Source organism: Stegodyphus dumicola, chromosome 6 (genome assembly GCF_044657685.1).
Source record: "Stegodyphus dumicola isolate Sdum_Otavi_A_Nest chromosome 6, ASM4465768v1".
Taxonomy (NCBI): domain Eukaryota; kingdom Metazoa; phylum Arthropoda; class Arachnida; order Araneae; family Eresidae; genus Stegodyphus; species Stegodyphus dumicola.
In genome coordinates this window covers 191,691,673-191,709,992 of record NC_140773.1, presented here as the reverse complement: position 1 = coordinate 191,709,992, position 18,320 = coordinate 191,691,673, and the positions used below count along the sequence as shown (strand labels likewise).

Below are 18,320 nucleotides of genomic sequence, written 5' to 3'. Positions count from 1 at the left end.
TCAAATACATGAAATAGACTGTTTTGCGACATCCCTTTTAGTAGTGCCGGTGTAACGTTTTCCCCATTGCTTTTTCAATATTGAGAACGCCCAGAAGTCATATTTCACTAGTTTTCAGTTATATACAACGGGATTCTAGTTTTGATTGTTCAATTTCGGACAATGTTGTCAATCCCAAGGCAGCAACATGGATTCGAGCAATGCCGTGGAAAAAAGCCACTGTTTTTGTGTCAAATTTTCTTATTCATGGTCCACAAACGGTTTTCGAGAAGAGTATATAGTAACCACTGTTCACTAACTTCTCATGGGTATGCAAGTTGACATCCGTAACTGCAATGTGCATAACACGCATAACGCACTTTGTTGATCACTAGCTGTCACTGCCTTGAAGCGAAACATTGAAAGCATGGATAAATATTTCGTAATCCTATGCCTACTGTATTATATCAAGTATTCCATTACGACGGCTTTTATGAAGGTTTAACTCAAAATTCTATTATTTTCTAATGTATAGTCACGGAGACATCTTCCAAATCCATCACCACAAAACAAAGAGGTACTTTCATTCATTGTGACCAAATACTAAAGCTAATGATTATAACAGGTACAGGTAGAAGCTAGGCCAACACCTCCGTAGTACCACAGGTAGTTGAGGTATTGCTGAACCTAGCTAACTGTTAAACTTTCCGCCCCAATTTTGAGGGAGAACAGGCTCCTCCCGCCCCTCCTTTTTTTACCATTAACCACTTGAGAGGACTTTCTGAGATAACTGACTTCTGGTATTAATAGTGTAAACAAATCCTATTGTGAAAAGACTGTCCTTGAAAAGTTCAGCAACTGATGCTTCCAAAAGTTTAAATGTAAGAATAAATGTCTTTTCTAAGGCGGAAGGTGTAATAAGCAAGTCTTTGGAGCTCCCGTTCATTGGCATTGCGTAGATAAATGAAACTGTTAAAACATTAAAATAAAATTTAAAAAAAAAAAAAAAAAAAAAAAAAGGATAAATATATTTTAGTAACATATGGAGATGAATAAGCATTAGATATGACAAATATCCAGTCCGAGTCTTTGGATATGTATAAGAGCGACTCTGATTTTAGCCCTAAGGTGCCTGTTCTTTATTGCGTATTTCTTAAATGATATTAGATTGTTGTTAGGCTTAATCAGATGTTTGCCGTCTGTTAGATTACAGTAAAAAATGTAATGATCAAGGTCACCCCTTTCGCCACATATGCAGAGATCCGTGGGGCACATGCCTCTGTCATGAAAGTAGGTGGGAAAGGACCGTGCCCTGTGATATACTGATTCAGAACATGGTCATAGTGTAGTGCCTCTTTGCCAGTTTTTGAGAAAAAAATGTGGACTCTTCTGCCTTGCAATGCAGAATCCCACTCTTCTTGCCACTTTGAGTCGAAAATTGCATTCAGTGTAAATTTTAAATGGGACTTGGGCCACAGGACATGAATTACCTCACTGTTGATGTTAGTCATTGCATCCTTCGCAAGGAGGTCAGCTGCCTCATTGCCGTCGTTTTCGTTGTGGGCTTTCACCCAATTGAGGAAAAACTGGATTTCTAAGTGGTCACTTATTGTATTTTGAATATCCTGAACCAGTTGGTTCTTATTGTTTCTGTCCTTCAGGGTATATAATGCAGATTGACTGTCTGAATAGATAGCTATTATCCTGAAATTATTTGATATAGCTTTATTTACTGCAGATTGAATTGCTGACAGCTCAGCTTGATAAACAGAGTTTTCTGGAGATAGTTTTCCTTGCCATATTGTTGAAATATAGGAAGATAAATAGATTACTGATGCTGCGTACACTTCTCCATGAATTTTAGAGCAGTCTGTAAATGCTCTTGGACATTCTTGACTATTGATTGCTGATGCGTCCGTATTGATTATTAAATTGCAATACTTTGCAGGATGGTAAGTCAAAGGTATGGCTGGAGGCTCAAGGTGGTGCCGTTCAGGTAAGCATCTTCTTTCAACTGGAATACTTTGGCTTTCATTGAAGCCTTCGTCGCAATTAAATGAAGGGGAGGAATCCCAGTGAGAATGCATAGAGAGTAATTAGCTGTCGTTCTATAGGCTTTGCAGATGCTCTGGAGAAAAAATTTCTGAATGGCGAAAAGTTTCCTTTTCTTCCTTTCTGTATTAGTTTTCGCCCAGATTGCAACCCCATAATTAACTGTACTTGAAATTACTGTTGTAAATAAAATTTTTTGAATATGAGGACGAAGTGCCCAGTTACTGCCTAGCATTTTTTTGAAATTATTAGCGATTTATTTGTCTTTTTCTGAGTCTCTGTGAGATTATAAATAAAATTACGTTGGTTATCTATGTGGATACTCAGAAACTTCAGGACTTTGGTAATCTTAATTTTCTTTCCGTCCAGGGTGAAGGTGGGCTTTCTTAAGAGCTTTTGGCCTGGCTTGTTAAAAAGTATAGCCTTGGACTTCAGTTGCGAAATGCAGAGTTTCAACCTCTGGTATTCTATGTTAAGCTGTTTGAGAGAACGTTTCACATTCCTTTCGAGGATGTCTCTACATCCGCAAACGCGAAGATCTTCGTATGATCGGGAAATTCATATTTTAAGACGTCATTAAAGGTGAGGGCCCAGAAATCAGCACTCAAGCAGGATCCTGGGGAACATTCTCTAGTAAATTTTTTGCTGGTTATCATGTTGTTATGAATAAATATGCTTTCTCTATTATGAAAGTAATGTATGTGAATATAAAGAAGATTAAAAAGACAGTTGGCTTTATTAAGTGCATGTAATACTGAAGGCCATCATATTGAGTCGAAGGCACTTTTCAAATCAACACAAATAAGTGCACTATGTTCACCTTTTGATTTATTCTGTTGGATTTGCTTCAGTATTTTATCAATTGCATGAATAGTGCTTGTGTTGGCTTTGAATCCGTACTGGTGTTTACTGATTGTTTGATTTTTGATAAAGTGATATCTCAACCGCCCGGAAATAAGTCTTTCTAGAACTTTTCCTATGGCGGGAAGCAAATTTATTGGCCGAAATGCAGAAGGATCTTCGGGGTTCCTATCATTCTTCTCGAAAAGTATAATTTGTCCTTTCTTCATGTTATCGGGAAAGGTCGACAATTCTAAGCATTTATTGAAGAAATTAAGAAGGATTCTTGGGTCATAATTGTGCATAATTTTTAGAATTTTGTTGTTTATAGAGTCGGGGCCCGCGGCTTTCTTATTGTTGAGATGCTTGATAATATTATTAATTTCTTGTAGAATGAAGGGGAAGTCTTTTGAGCGATTCTGTGAGAAATTGGAAAGTCTAATCTCTCTCTGCTCGGTTATGTCATCTTCTGAATTGTCATCCATGAAGATAGCTTCAAGGATTTTGGTTGCTGCTTCTTGAGACAGAATCTGGGAATCAGGAATACTATTGCTGTTGCTTGCGTGATCTTTGTTAGGAAGCGTAATTTTTGTGGGAACAAAGAATTTCCTAGTTGCTAATTTATGTAGAATGCCATACGTATCTTTATTTTGAGAATAAAATTTTTTCCACGAACTTGATTTAGCTTCCATAAATGGATTGAAACACGTTATGTATAATCTTCAGAAAATTAGCTCAGAGCTGCCCCTTTCATGAAATATCGTGAAAAAGAAACTGAGGCATGCTCAATGCTTTTCATTCAACACTTTGTAACAATTATAGAAAACCAATATGACTAATTCACTGATTTAATGTTTTGAAACCGTAAGTCATTCTGCCACACCACTATTCTACCACCAATATCGTGGAGCTAAGAATGCACTCCTTGTAAACTCCGTGGTAAATATAATCAAAGGAAAGTTTTGCAAGTATAAGAGCGTTTCCAGATCGAAGATTCATCGTAGTGCATTCTCACGAACATTTTCCTTTCCTACAAACAATAATTTATTCTTTGATTCAAGATCATAATAGGGAACTGTTTGTTCTAAAGAGGAAACAGATATATAAAGTTCTTATTTTAGTTTTTTAAGCACGCTTTCTCAAAATGTGCAATATAATTGAAAATAATTACTGAACTTTCGTGAAAGTAAGACGAAACTGAGTAAACAAGATTACTGTATTCCCAGCAGAACGATTTCATAAGCTCGAGAATAAGATTTATTATAACAGCTTGCTTTTCGATTTTTGTGTTGTAACCATGGCGATAAGATCAACAGTCCTGTCCGAGCTATTAGTCTCAGTGGCCGTTAAACTACATATCCTGTCACTCCAATATCCTTCCCCTAACAAATGACTAATAAAATGGTTAATGTTCTTGCGGGAACAAGTCTTTCTACGCTATTCCTGTTTCCGTCTCTTTCAGTAGTCACATTTCCGTTTATTCGACTACAGAAAGGTTCCCTGTAATTAATTAACCAGCGAAAAACTTCTGTTTACTTAATTTGTATTTTGGAAGTATTTAAAGAAAATGCATTTTAATATAGAATTCTTTTTTAATGATGTAATATAGAATACTTTTTAGATATAACGCGTGTAGTTTTAATGCCAGAATTAGCTCGAATTACGCTGAAAGAGATAATTAATAATAATAAAGAATAACAAATTAATAAGGAATTAATAATGATAAAGAATTAACAAATTTTATATTTTCATACTAAAAAAATTCCATAAGCTATTTTTATGAATCTCAGTCAGCAAATAATGTGAGCAAAGGTAACAAATACACGAAAATTCTAAATGAACTAAATACGAGAATCACAATTTATAGACTTAAAATAAATTGAATATATGATTGTTTAATTACGATAACATAATTGTTTCACTTAACCAATTTAACACACGTTCTCAGCTGAAAACAGAAGATCCGATTTCGTTGCCAAACTCCAAAACTAAAACCTCCCTGTTTCTATCTGAAGAATATCAAAGCTTATAAAAATTAAGAACATGAAAGGTAGCTTAAAGTAATTAGCATATAAAAGGGAGACACAATAATGTTAAATTTCATTTAATAACGTTCTCTAATTAAATTTTTCTGTAAAATCAAACTTTTTATTACAATATAACCATTTTTGGTCTTGCGCCAGTAATTTTTACTAATCTAACAAGCTTTTTATTGATATAACTGTTTGCTTTTAATGAAAAGACATTTTGACAGCCAACGTGTTTTAGCATGCTGTTTTGCAATTTTCAATGGCTGTTGATTCGAAAGGAAGTACATAATATTTCTCTTACAATTTTGTATATTAAAGCTCTGCAATCATAAAAGTGCCTTTTTTTAAATGTTTTTTATGAAGAATGATGGTTGATCAGAAAAAAAATTGATTCATTTCATAAAAACTGTTTGTTTAAAGTACAGAAACTGCTTACATCCAAGAAAAGAAATCTTTTATGTTTGAAAGAACTTGAGTTTAAAGATGTACCGTTTATCATATCTCAAACGATATGATTTAAAAATATAAATTACGTATTAGGTAAATGAAGTTAAAAGATGCCGCCTGTGAAGTACACTTACGATTAAGAAGAGGATGAATGATCTGTCAAAAATTTTTGTCTTAATTTGAAAATATAGACCAAGAACATAATTTTAATTGTCCTGAATATTCGATACTTCGAAAAGGTGTTAAGTAATCCCCAAATAATTATTCTGCATTTTTAATTTAGTTGTTTTTAGTTTCTGTGATTTCCATCTTAAGAAAACTTAGGAGTATGCCAGTTTCTATTTAGAATAAGAATAAATAATAATATTGTTTTATTGAGAAAAATATATTTTTTTAAATCAATTTCTATACGAATAGTAACTCAAATAAATGAACTATATAGTGTAAAAGTTAAAAAATGAGAAATTTAAAAAATTTTTTGTAGATACCCAATTGAAAATATTGGTAGGGAAACAATTAAAAAAAGAGAGAAATTAATTTTAAACTTTCATTTTTGGTAACCAGATTTACTACCACAGCAGTATCTTCGAAAAATTACAAACTACTATAAGTTACTTATACTTATAGTCCCAAGAACTGTTGTCATACCTGCGTATAAGATTTCAAATTTATCTAGCATTGGGTTACTTATTAGTGTCATAAGTTTAGCAATCTAATAACAATGCACGGATTTCTTAATAATTTTTCTGTCTTTCAAATTATGACAGTACGTTGCTTAGTGTAAAAAGTGTACTACATATGAATAACATGTTTCCCAATAATTGATATAAATATCAATATTAAAATATTTCTACATATTTGTTCATAGTATTAATAAAATATATCCAACTGAAAAATTTCATAAATATTTTTAGAATAATTAATAAAGTCTTATGAATAATTAATAATAAAGTCTTAATTATAAATCATATGTTATATCTAATAATATATATTAATCTTAGAATAATTAATAAAGTCTTAATTATAAATCATATGTTATATCTAATCCACTTACGGAATTATCGTTTGCTTATATAAATAACACATGTGTTAGATTTTACACTCATTGATTAAAATTTTGGACAAAAATAAAACTGTTCATTTCCAAACTTACTCTATATCTCTGATCACATGGTCTACACTCCATTTTTCCTTCAGTTCTTTAATGCGATGTTGGTGATTATTTAAATGTGTCCCGTGACCTTCGACCCCAGCGGATATTGATACGAGCACCACAAACAATGCTAACATGCTACACTCTCAGCCATAAGCTTCAGCAATTTGACCAGTTTAAAGAAACTGTACATTGTTGTGTCAATTCATATGCGAATGCCAGCTGTGGCTGTGTTTGCAGATGTTATCGTCTGCTACCATTCTTATATGTCTTTCATTCTGAAATGAATAATAATATGACATATGGTAAAATGTTCCTCAGTAATTGATATAACTATAAATAAGTTTAGCGAATTTTTAATTGCTGTCATATCACAAATAAAAATGGAAAGTGATGAAAATATTGAATTTGTGACTAAATATTTGTCGCTATAATATATTTATATTAAGCTTGGAAATTTTTTAAGGTGCCAAAATAAGGAAACAAATTATTTGCATTTTACTATTCTTAGAAATTTTGTAAAATATGAAAGACACTATGAATAGAATTAACTTTCCACAGGACCTGACAAAACTATTATTGCGGAGAATGGAATTGAGGTATTTCAAAAAAAAAAAAAAAAAAAAAAAGGATTACGTGACTAAATATCACTCAAACAGCCACCAGTTTAAAAAATGAATGATTTAAGACTTTCGTACTAAGAATTTCTCTATTAAGAAACTTTCATGATGCAACAATTTTGGCTTTATTTGGAACTTAGAATTATAGTATTATACAGTAGTCTCAAACACAAATTGTACGCTGGCCAAGTGCTAGATCTGAAAAAGATTTATTTATTTATTTTTATATAAAAGGAAAACTTTCATGGCCAAAATAAAAAAAATATTTAAACTAAATTTTAAATTTCTCTTATTAAATATTTATCAAAACGTACATAAACGAAGATAATAATAATAATAATAACGCAAAAGAAAAAATTCAAATTTATACTTATTTTTTAATACGAAATCCAAAAGGTGATATTGCAAGAAATTTCTGTTGGTTTCACTTAGTAACTGAAACATACTGAAAGCTATTAAATTTTCAGATTGACATTTATTTCAAATAATTTTAATATGCTAATTAATTATTAAATAACTTACTTTAATTTAACATAAAAATAAACAAGTTATTTAATTAATTTATGAAAACATTTTCAAAGAAAAATTTCGAAGCAGAACAAAACATGAGAATAAATAATGACAATATTTCTCTCATTCATTAAATTAAGGGCATAAATATTTCAGGGCATAAATAAATATATATATATTTATATTTAAGTAATTATAAACTTCTTAATTTCTTACTAAAGCCTGACGTTTGATGGAGTTGCGATTCTGATAAAAGCCTCGGGAAAAAAATTATCGGAAATTATCTTCATCGTGGATTGTAGATATTCATCCGTCAATCTATTATTTTTTATAAATTTTTAACAGTCAAAAAAGCTGTTCACTTGTAATTAAATGTATCCCACAGATGCTCGATTGGGTTTAAGTCAGGTGAGTTTGCTGGCCAGGGGAGGATGGTAAACTCATCCTGGTGCTCTTCGAACCACGCACGTACACTGGCAGCTGTATGGCACCTCGCATTGTCCTGCTGGAAGATGCCATCATCCTGAGGAAAAACAATGCGCATGTAGGGGTGAACATGGTCCGCAAGGACAGATGCGTACTTGTATTGATCCATTGTGCCTTCCACAATGATCAGTGAACCTAGAGAATGCCAGGAAAACATTCCCCAGACCATAATGCTCCCGCCTCCAGCTTGGACCGTTCCGGCAATGGTTGCAGGGTGGTTCCTTTCAGAGGTTTCACGCCTTATACGCCAACGTCCATCTGTCCGATGGAGCATAAAACGTGATTCATCCGAAAACGCAACCTGTCGCCACTCAGTGGACGTCCAGCTGCTGTACTGGCGTGCAAATTCTAGCCTTCGCCGTCGATGAACAGCAGTCAGCATAGGTGCACGAACCAGGCGTCTGCTTCGGAGGCCCAGACGCAGCAATGTTCGCTGAATAGTACTTTGGGAGACACTTTTGGTACCCCCTTGGTTCATTTTGGTGGTCAGTTGCTCAACGGTAGCCCGTCTATCTGCCCGAACGCATCTCCGCAACCGTCGTTCGCCTCTGTCATCTATGGCCCGTGGTGCACCACATTTGCCACGTCGCTGATTTTGGACAGTCCCATTTTGCCATTCACGGTACACTTTTACCACGGTGGCACGCGAACAGTTCACAAACTCAGCCGTTTCGGAAATGCTTCCACCCTTGGCCCGAAAGCCAATGATCATGCCCTTTTGGAAGTCGGATAAATCGCTTCGTTTCTGCATTACGCCAACGATTGAAATGTTTTCCGAAGCACTCACACACCCTTTATATACGCTCAACTGCACTGTGCTGCCACCTGCCTTCTGTGATTGGTTATTTGACTCTGACATGGAAAGTACGTGGTGGTCACATTAATGTGACTGGACTGTGTACAAATTTCATAAGGAACAGAACCAATTTTCAAACGTATTGTAATTGCTGCCTTTTTTTCGATACAGCGCGTCATCATAACGCAACGTCAAGTTACCACGGTAACCAAGTCCAGTTTAAATTAACCATGCATCTTGTTAATTTCTGTCTAAAAACTTTATCCTATTAACATGTTTGCAACATCTATAAATATAAGCAATCTAGAAATCGCGCCAAAAAGCCCTTTCGCCTGCACTGTCGGGCGCAGTTTGTTTTCGCCAATCTCTGGGGGCCCTCTTCTACCACAGGACTGGCAAACATTAAAATAGGCCTATCCGAAGGCACCTCATTTATCCCGGGCCGACAAAGCTAATTTCCGCACCATTAGCGTCGATTCGACGTGAAAAATGGTGACGCGCCCCGCAGCTAATGAATTTTAGAGAGTAATGAATAAGGAAGTAATGATTTTAGAGAGGGCTTTTTTACTGCTTACCCACCTGCCCAGTTAAAGCCCGCCGGAGCGTTGTTCTCTGTCACTCCCACGCTGTTTTAATTGCTTTTCAGCAGGTAACCGGTAGTTCCTTGGTTTTTATATTTTTGCCGGACCTACAACTCTAGAATATCGATTTGGATTTTGTTGTGAACTAATTACATGGCAAAATTTAGCACATCTGGAAGTTGCATAGTTATTAAATGGGTATTCCAAAGAGCTAGAGGTGATAACTGCCAAAAGTTTTAGAAGAGAAGTGGTTCTGGATTGGAGAACCAAAATTTGTTTCAATCGTGTATTATAATTCTAGATTGTTTTAAGTTTCCGAAAAACAGTCGAAACTACTTATCAGGGTTTTGGTTTCGATATTAATAAAAATATCTACGGATATCCAACCTTTTAGAAACTTATATGTTGAAAGTAACATTTTTTCAACTTAAACATTGAGCTCTTCTTTTTTTTTTTTTTTTTTAATATTATTTCGTGTACCTATAACTAATTTGATAAATATAACAGTAGATGCGGATAAGACTTTTAGTATGTTTGTCTGAAATGTTCGTTCTTATTTTATTTATTTATTTTGTATGCTTCATGCGGGGCAAAAATGTTCTGAAATATATATACTTTCAAAACAACTATGAAATTCTACTTATAAATAAATAATATTTGTGTTGCGTACTTGATTACAATTTTACACATGCCATTTTTCAAATTTGTAAGTAAGTTTCTTGTCAGTTGAAGATAGAATAACAAACATACTAAAATATAATTGATATTTTTTGAAGTATTGAATCTATTCTTAGTCTTCTGATAATATGACAGTCAATGTCCCAGATGTTTTCCCTGTTTACATGATATCTACTGGTCTATCTGTGCCTAAGTGGGTATAAGATCAATGAGTATTTATATTTCGATCCATGCTCGAATTGAGGCGAACGGTCTGGCTGCATGGGCGTTTTCGTAGATTTTCCCAATGCTTCAAATGCAAGGTGAGTACGAGTCTGTTATCCTTGGAACACCTCCAAGAAAGCAATGTTTAAGTAGATAATTTTCACGTACTTTGCCGTAACTAATCAAACAAGCAAGCATAATACATACCATAGATTTCCAGAATGAATTAAGTTGCGCCAGTAGCTAAGTGTATGTATGAGGCTGCTAAACCTGTGTAGGGTTCCATTCAGGGTCCGATTAAAACTGTTGCAGGCCTTATATACATTCATGGCATAACGTAAGATCCCCCCCCCCATTCTTTCTCTCTTGATTTCGGTTTAGTTGCAATATCTATTCCATGGTAAAACCGGCAATGGAAATTTTTTTTATACTTCTCTTTTCCTTGGATTCATAAGGATCTTTTCATGATCCCTCTTTCCCTAAATGTTTTAAGCATGCGCTTGTCTTGTTTAAAGGTTCATTTAGTTTTAGTTCCATGCCTTAATTAGTTTAAATTGGATCTTTCTGAGATTGTCAAGCGACTTACGGCTCCGTCTATGGAAATAACGACTAAGTCAAAGAAGGTTTAGAAAACCGTAAAATGAACAGATGCGCGGCTTGTGCTTATATTTTAAATCTCCGCAGCTTGCGGGATTCCAGATAAAATAAGCGTTGTCTCGACTCTAACTAAATGCGCGAGTGATTCTACTAGCAAAAAGGCTAATGCCGGATAACGTAAGTCTCAGAGTTGAGCGAGGAAATATCACAACGGTCAGCATCGCTGACAAAGCCAATACAATACATGTAATACAGCAATAACAAATTTACTCCAAAAATTAAAAATAATTTCAATACAGTAATATTGAGTAAAATAATATTGGAATTAAAAATAATTTCAATACAGTAATAACAAAAAAAGTCTTATACGGTGCAGAAATTTTGGCGCAACCTATGACTGTTCGGAAACAAAAAACAACTGCAAGCCATACAACGTCACTTCCTTCTCCGGATCACGAAATGTTATAAAACAACATCAAATGCTGTCCTATGCGTACTTTCAGGAATAGTACCTCTTCATATATAAGCGCAAACTGAACATGCAAAAGCCACAATCCTCAAATTTAAAAAAATCCTGCATATTACATGATGAAATATTTAATCCAAACAATTTCGAAACTTCAGTCAACCCCTACAGAAGACATCCTGCCTCTAACCCTAAAATGTATAGCACAATAAAACCTCCAACCAGTCAATTATCTCCACCAATAATATATACAGATGGATCGAAAATGGACTTAGGATTGGCTGTGCATGTATAATACAAATAGATCAAACCCAGAAAATAACTCTCCAAAATCGACTTGCAAGGAAAATAATATCTTTCAAGCAGAACTACACGCAATTCGAATGGCACTAGAAGACTTAATCGATGACAATTTACAAAAACTCGATATTTTCTCATGTGGTCAATCAGCAATATTAGCTCTACAAAATTCCAAACATACATCTCAAATAATTCAAGATATTTTTAATAAAATTATCCAATATCTTCAAATATCACCAAACATTTATTGGATAAAGGCTCACATCGGAGTTCTTGGTAACGAAGAAGCCGATTCAGCAGCCAAATCAGCTACTACCAACAATAATATGCTTTCCAAAAAAATCTCCTGGCCGAAATCTTATCTCAAGAAATATCTACATAAAAAAAATCAACTTCCAAATGGGGGAAGGAGAATGGGCAACAATAAATACAGGAAGACGATTACATCAATAGCACCTGATGTAAATGTTACATGTACAATGGTCAATCGTTATATAAACCGCTTTTTAACTGGTCATGGGTCATTTTCCACATACTTCTTCAGAATAAACATCTCAAACTCCGAGCAATGTGTATCTGCGAATAAAGATGATCCAATCTATTATATTACTCAAAGTCCATTAACAACGTCAACTCATATTAAATTGCCTAATTCAAATATCAATGCCTTCCTTCGTTTTGCAATAAACAACAAACATTTAAAAAAGAAAATAAAAAATACATTCAAATATCTATCTTTAATAGGCAAAAATTTATGTGAGCACTAACGTAATTAATGTCAAAATTCATTTCTGAAGCTGTAATTCTTCTAAAATTATTACATTATTATCTTAAAAACAAATCCTTGTAATAATAATGGTATAGTAAAAAATCTGATGTGTACTCCACATGACTTCCTTGTACGGAATATTAAATTATACGCATTTTTTTCTTGCATTTAATTTAAACTTATTGGATTGAATTAAATCTACTTCGCCGACAGCGCATAAACCACAATAGAATAAATGCATTCTTTAAAGTTCACTCTAGTATTTGTTAATCATAGTGACACTCTGGCGCTAGATTCACTTAACAGTATTATATTTCGTTCATATTATAACTCATAATGCACAAAATTTATATCATTTAAAGAATAGAATTATCTAATCGTTGCCACATGTTCTATTCAAATACTATAATAAAGCTAGAATGATGTATAAAAGAAATTAACCAGACAAAACAAAAAAGAAACAGTTTTTCACAGACGATTGAGTATTTCTCGTTTAATTAATTCAGTTCTCACTTCGCGAGAAGGCAAAAAGACATAAAAACTCAAAATATCTATATTAAAAATTACGAAGTAAATTTTAAACACTTATTTCCTCGAAAAAATTCGCCCACCAGCGGCCGAGCGGTAAAGTCGCTGAACACTGGTAGTTCGGTCTGAGGTTCGAATACCGCGAACGGGCTGGCTGCATGGGTGTTTTCGTGGTTTTCCCCATGTGTAACGTGTATACGAGCCAGTTTCCCTTATAAAGTCCTCCACGAAGGCATCCCTCCCCTTAGGCAGATAGCCCTAGTGTGCTTTGCCGTAATTAAATACACCGTACACCACCTCGAAAAAATTCCAGAAAGGATTAAGCATTATTTAATTGGCAATAATAAATGAAGGCGTTATCTTTGTTGTTGCGAAGCTAAGTTTCTCTAGATTGGCAACAAATCCACTAGTCTACTATTTCAAATGTAAACAATCAATGGCCGCCATCAAAAAAAGGCGTAGCGGCACTTAAACAACTTTAAAATTGTTGATAATTCTAAAAATATTGCATGCAGATTTACTAAAGGCATAAAAAACTTAACCGGAAGATAAAAACAACATAATTCAATCATTTTTAAAGCAAAAAATGTACAATTTACAAACATATAAGAGTAAAGAAACTGAGATCACTGAGCCGGGTAACAGAGTGGATATCGATTCGTATATATAAATATATTTATATACGTTTGGTGTGGCCGATTGCAACCAAAATACGAGGTGCACATCTGCATGTTATAGCAGTCCTATATACAAAATTTCAACGTTCTGAGGCTACTCGTTTTTGAGCTATGCGAGAATACGTACGTAAGTTTGTACGCACGTACGTACATACATTCGTACAGACGCCACGAAAATTTCTCTTCAGAATTAATTTTAAAGCAGTTTTATAATTTTTTTGGAGGAAACGAGTCCTTTATTCTGTCCTTACGTACAGATATCACGCAAAAACATCGTTAAATTGCATTCGATAGCGGTCAAAATGGATATTTTCCTTGAAATATGCTGCCTGAAATTTTCACGTTTACAATACTTCCTTTTTACTTCCTGTAGGAAGTAAAAGAAACTCTTTTTTTCCCTTTTTACTTCCTAGGAAGTAAAAAGGGAAAAAAAGAGGGAAAGAAGGTACTGATTCGTATAATAAACTTTATCTCAAGGAACTATTATAATTATGGCTTTTGGTCTACTATTATTATACCTATTATAACTATTTTAATTATATCTAATAGATATGATATCAGTCAAAATTTCAATATATATTATATACTATTTTAAGTGCTAACTTTAAAAATTATACATGATCATGTCTATAAATCTGCTAATTATGAAACCAACAATACTGACAATGAAATATTATGAACTATTGCAGTTACTAATGTTAATGATCTGTTATAATTATTTCTGTTGTCTAAAACAGCAATAATTTTGCCACATTTACCAATATCCTATAAAAAACTATTATCAACTATATACAAACTATACATGAACTATATGGCAAGGAACTATTTTTGAACTATATCCCAATATATTACTTTATAGAACTTTTATAAACCATTATTATAATTATAAACTATTAGGAATTATACATCATTGAATTATTTATTATACATCTTTTGAATATAGTATATACTGCGTTATATTTGAATATGTACATTGAACTACATTACTGAACTAAATTTTACTAAACTAATTAATTCGAATTCTCAAAACTATATTATCTATTTATAACTAGCCAAAATTATAGTATATTAATTGTGTTAAATGTTATTATAAAAAATATATATGTATTGCAACCACCAAGACCAAATTGTACAAGTCGAAGCTGGATATGTATCCAAAGCATGTAAGTGCGATGGCACCATCTGTTAAATGTTATATATATTTTTGTATACATTTTCGAAATTTTAATAAATGCTCGGGGTCTTGGTTGAGAGTCCTTGGGTTCACAGGAGGTCTCGGGGCTGTCGGTGTGGGGTGAAACAAATATTTCGTGTCACGACGGCTCGGTGGGTCTTGTGATCTTCTGGTTTTCTCTAAACCAAAATGTAGTGGGACTATACCTACATTACTTATAGTAAACATTGGGTGTTCCACTACACTTTCACCTGAATCTTACCTGATAAACCAATACATCCTTAAATATCTTAAGAAGGTATTGCCAAAAATCTCTGCCGCACAAACGGTATAGTGGTTAATAACTCTGACTACCTTACTTAATGGACCTGAGTTCGAATCCCGGAGAAGGCAGGGATGCTTGTAAGCGTATCGTGTCTGTTCAGCAAGGGGGTGCCTGAAATACGTGCAGATCCGAAAGTCCTCTAGACAAGTTGGAGTGGGAGACTTTCGGAACCACTTGATTTTGCTTATTTCCAACTTTTCACCATTTCTTACAATAATTTCCTTTCGGACATTCGATTCAAAACCTTAATAATCAAATTATTACTATTACTAACTGAGAACATATTTGCAACAAAAATTAACTGGTTTCTAATTTAATCCCTCTCATTTGTAGCTCATTCTGCTAATCCATTTTCCTTCAATCGTACTGTCTTCTCTTAACATATAAAATTCTATTCTGACGAAACTGACAGATTAAAAGAACAGCAGGAATCTAGAGCAGTTTCCATTAAATACATGAAACATAAGATTAATTTATTTTCAGTTCACTTTCGTATATAGAAGAGTTAGAGTATCGTCATTCGGTTCTTAGCGTGTTATTATTAAGCAAAGTACAAGATCCTTTAACTTACTGAAATTAAATAATTCAATTTGTTAATAAACTGTTTGAGTTTAAAAGAAATAAATGCAATATATTTAATTAATATAATTAGAATGTATTGAATTTATAATACAAGCACCTGTTGCAACTTTGCAATTAATAAAAGGTGTGTTAGACTTATCACATTTCGGTGAGACTAAAATGAGACGCTGGGATAGCACTAAGAAGACGAGGATTAATCGTCGTAAAGTAAAATGACAGAAATGCTTTATATACCTTGTACAAGAGGTGATCAAATGAAAAGGTACGAAACGACACGGTGGGTACAAATGTAGACTTTATTCAAAATATACACCATAGGCCTGAGCACAACGATCCCACTGATGAACAAGCCGCAGGATTCCTTGTTCCCAGAATTCCTGTGGCCGTGACGAGACCCAGTCCATCACAGCGTCATTCAGTGCGTCGTCCGAGTTGAAGCGCTTCCCTTTCAGGTGTTTCTTCAGTGGACCAAACACATGGAAATCGCAGGGCGACATGTCCGGATTTTAGGGAGGATGGTGCAACGTCTTCCACTTGAACTTGGCCAGTTCTATGTATGTGACTCTGGAGACGTGTGGACGCGCGTTATCATGGAGCAGAACCCGACCCTTCATGAGCAGCCCCGATCTTTTGTTCTTGATGGACCTGCGCAGGCGTCAGAGTGTCTCACAGTACACAACGGAGTTAATGGTTTTTCTGTGCTCGAGGAATTCCACAAGTAGCGGACCTTGAACGTCGAAAAAGACGGTGAGCAACACTTTGCCTGCTAACGGCACGGCTTTGAACTTTTTAGGGCGAGGTGACGACGCATGCTTCCACTGCATGCTGTCCCGCTTTGTCTCTGGCTTGTAGTGATGTCATTAGGTCTCATCACCTGTGACGATCCGCTCCATGAAAGCGGGGTCTTCCTGATACCGAAACAGATGTTGCAGTGCTAGCCCTATACGCAGTTCCTTTCGCTGGTCGGTGAGCTGCTTTGGAACCCAAGCCGCACACACCTTCCGATATCGCAGCCTGTCGTGAACAATTGTCCACACGGTTCCATAGCTGACATCCACCTTCATCGCCAACATTCGCAATGTGACACGCCGATCACTTCTCTCTAAGTCGTCCACCTTGTCGATGAGATCGCTCATGATGACAGTGTTTGCCTGGTCTGGTCTCGAGTCATCACCCACACTCTCACAGCCTGCACGAAAACTGGCACTCCATCTTCTGACAGACTTGTCAGAGACACATTTGTCCCCGTAAACTGTCTCCATCCGGCGATGAAAAGCTGCCGGTTTCTCAACTTCCGCTGTCAGAAATCGGATAATACCTCGCTGCTCCTCAATCGTCGAATTTTGCAACGCCAACGCCATCCTGTCCTCATACGGACTGCCGCATCATTTGGACGCCGCTTTTGATTAAAAGCCTCTGCTCTCTCCTGTGCATGCGGAAGCCAGCGCATGCTCCGATTCCAGTCAGACCCTCCAATCGCATCCCGAGATGTCTCGCTACGTTCTCCCATGGCGGAATATGCAAATACTTAACTGTTACGTTTTTACGTCGTTTCGTACCTTTTCATTTGATCACCCCTTGTAGAGTTTATCGATATTCTTAAAAATTTAAAGTCCAAATTATAGTTTATCTTCGCCTTTCATTTAATACTTCGTAAATAGCAATTTAAATTCCACTTCGGTAATCTGAAACTTCTTTTTCAATTCATTTATACAGAAACAAAATATTCATGATTATAGTGTGAGTAAAAAAATAAAAAACGAATCGAAGCTCATCGTGATATATTTAAAATAACGATCTTAAATTATTACCAACTTTGCTTTTCTACAATAGCAAATTTTGAATTGCAAATGGCATTCGAGACAGATTACTAGTGTCATATGTCTGAAATTCCTAATTGCCTTGCCTCTATGCTCAGAACGAACATTTTTAGAAAAAAAAAAAAAAAAAGTGTTGCTTTTGTTTTCGATAATTTTTACTTTTTAGTTTAAAGAGGCATTTACCAGAAGGACTATTAACTTCGTTTTGGCATTTTGCTTCGATTCACGATAAGCGTTGTTTCACTTTTCAAATTGTTGCCAACAAATATTATCGCCCTGTATTATATTTAAAGAAATTAAATAATGAAGAATCTGCATGAATGTATGTATGTTTCTCATATTGTGATAAAACAACAGTATCTAGAGCCATCGAATTTTTAATAACGTCACCTTCCACTGAATGTGGGCATCTGGAAGCAATGAATTTGGAATTCGAAATTTGTTTTATTATCGATTTCATATTTTATGACACTTTAACGAATTTTTGATTAAGAAATTTGATGAATTCAAAGCGAGCTAAAGAAACACTGTACCGGGAGAAGGAAAAAAAAAATTATCTCCAGCGAGCGAGACTGTGTATCTGAAATTCTAAAGATATGCTCATTTTAAAATTATTTTGCGATATTGCTGTTCAATTGAATTTTATGGTTTGAGTACGTAGAACATGATATTTAATAAATAAAGGCAACACACAAAACATTAAAAA

The 18,320-nt window shown here is 34.7% G+C and overlaps 2 protein-coding genes across 3 annotated transcripts in view; one reads left to right on the top strand and one right to left on the bottom strand.

Annotated features, from left to right (window-relative positions):
- LOC118193180 (longistatin-like) overlaps nt 1-6,751 on the bottom strand; it is a 30,796-nt gene extending 24,045 nt beyond the window's left edge. The window contains exon 1 of the mRNA XM_035364228.2: nt 6,502-6,751. Coding sequence (XP_035220119.1) covers nt 6,502-6,638 — 137 coding nt within the window. The 5' untranslated portion in view covers nt 6,639-6,751. The remainder of the gene's footprint in view (nt 1-6,501) is intronic.
- LOC118193179 (uncharacterized) overlaps nt 1-18,320 on the top strand; it is a 120,522-nt gene that overhangs the window by 49,474 nt on the left and 52,728 nt on the right. The gene's annotated exons all lie outside the window — the stretch shown is intronic.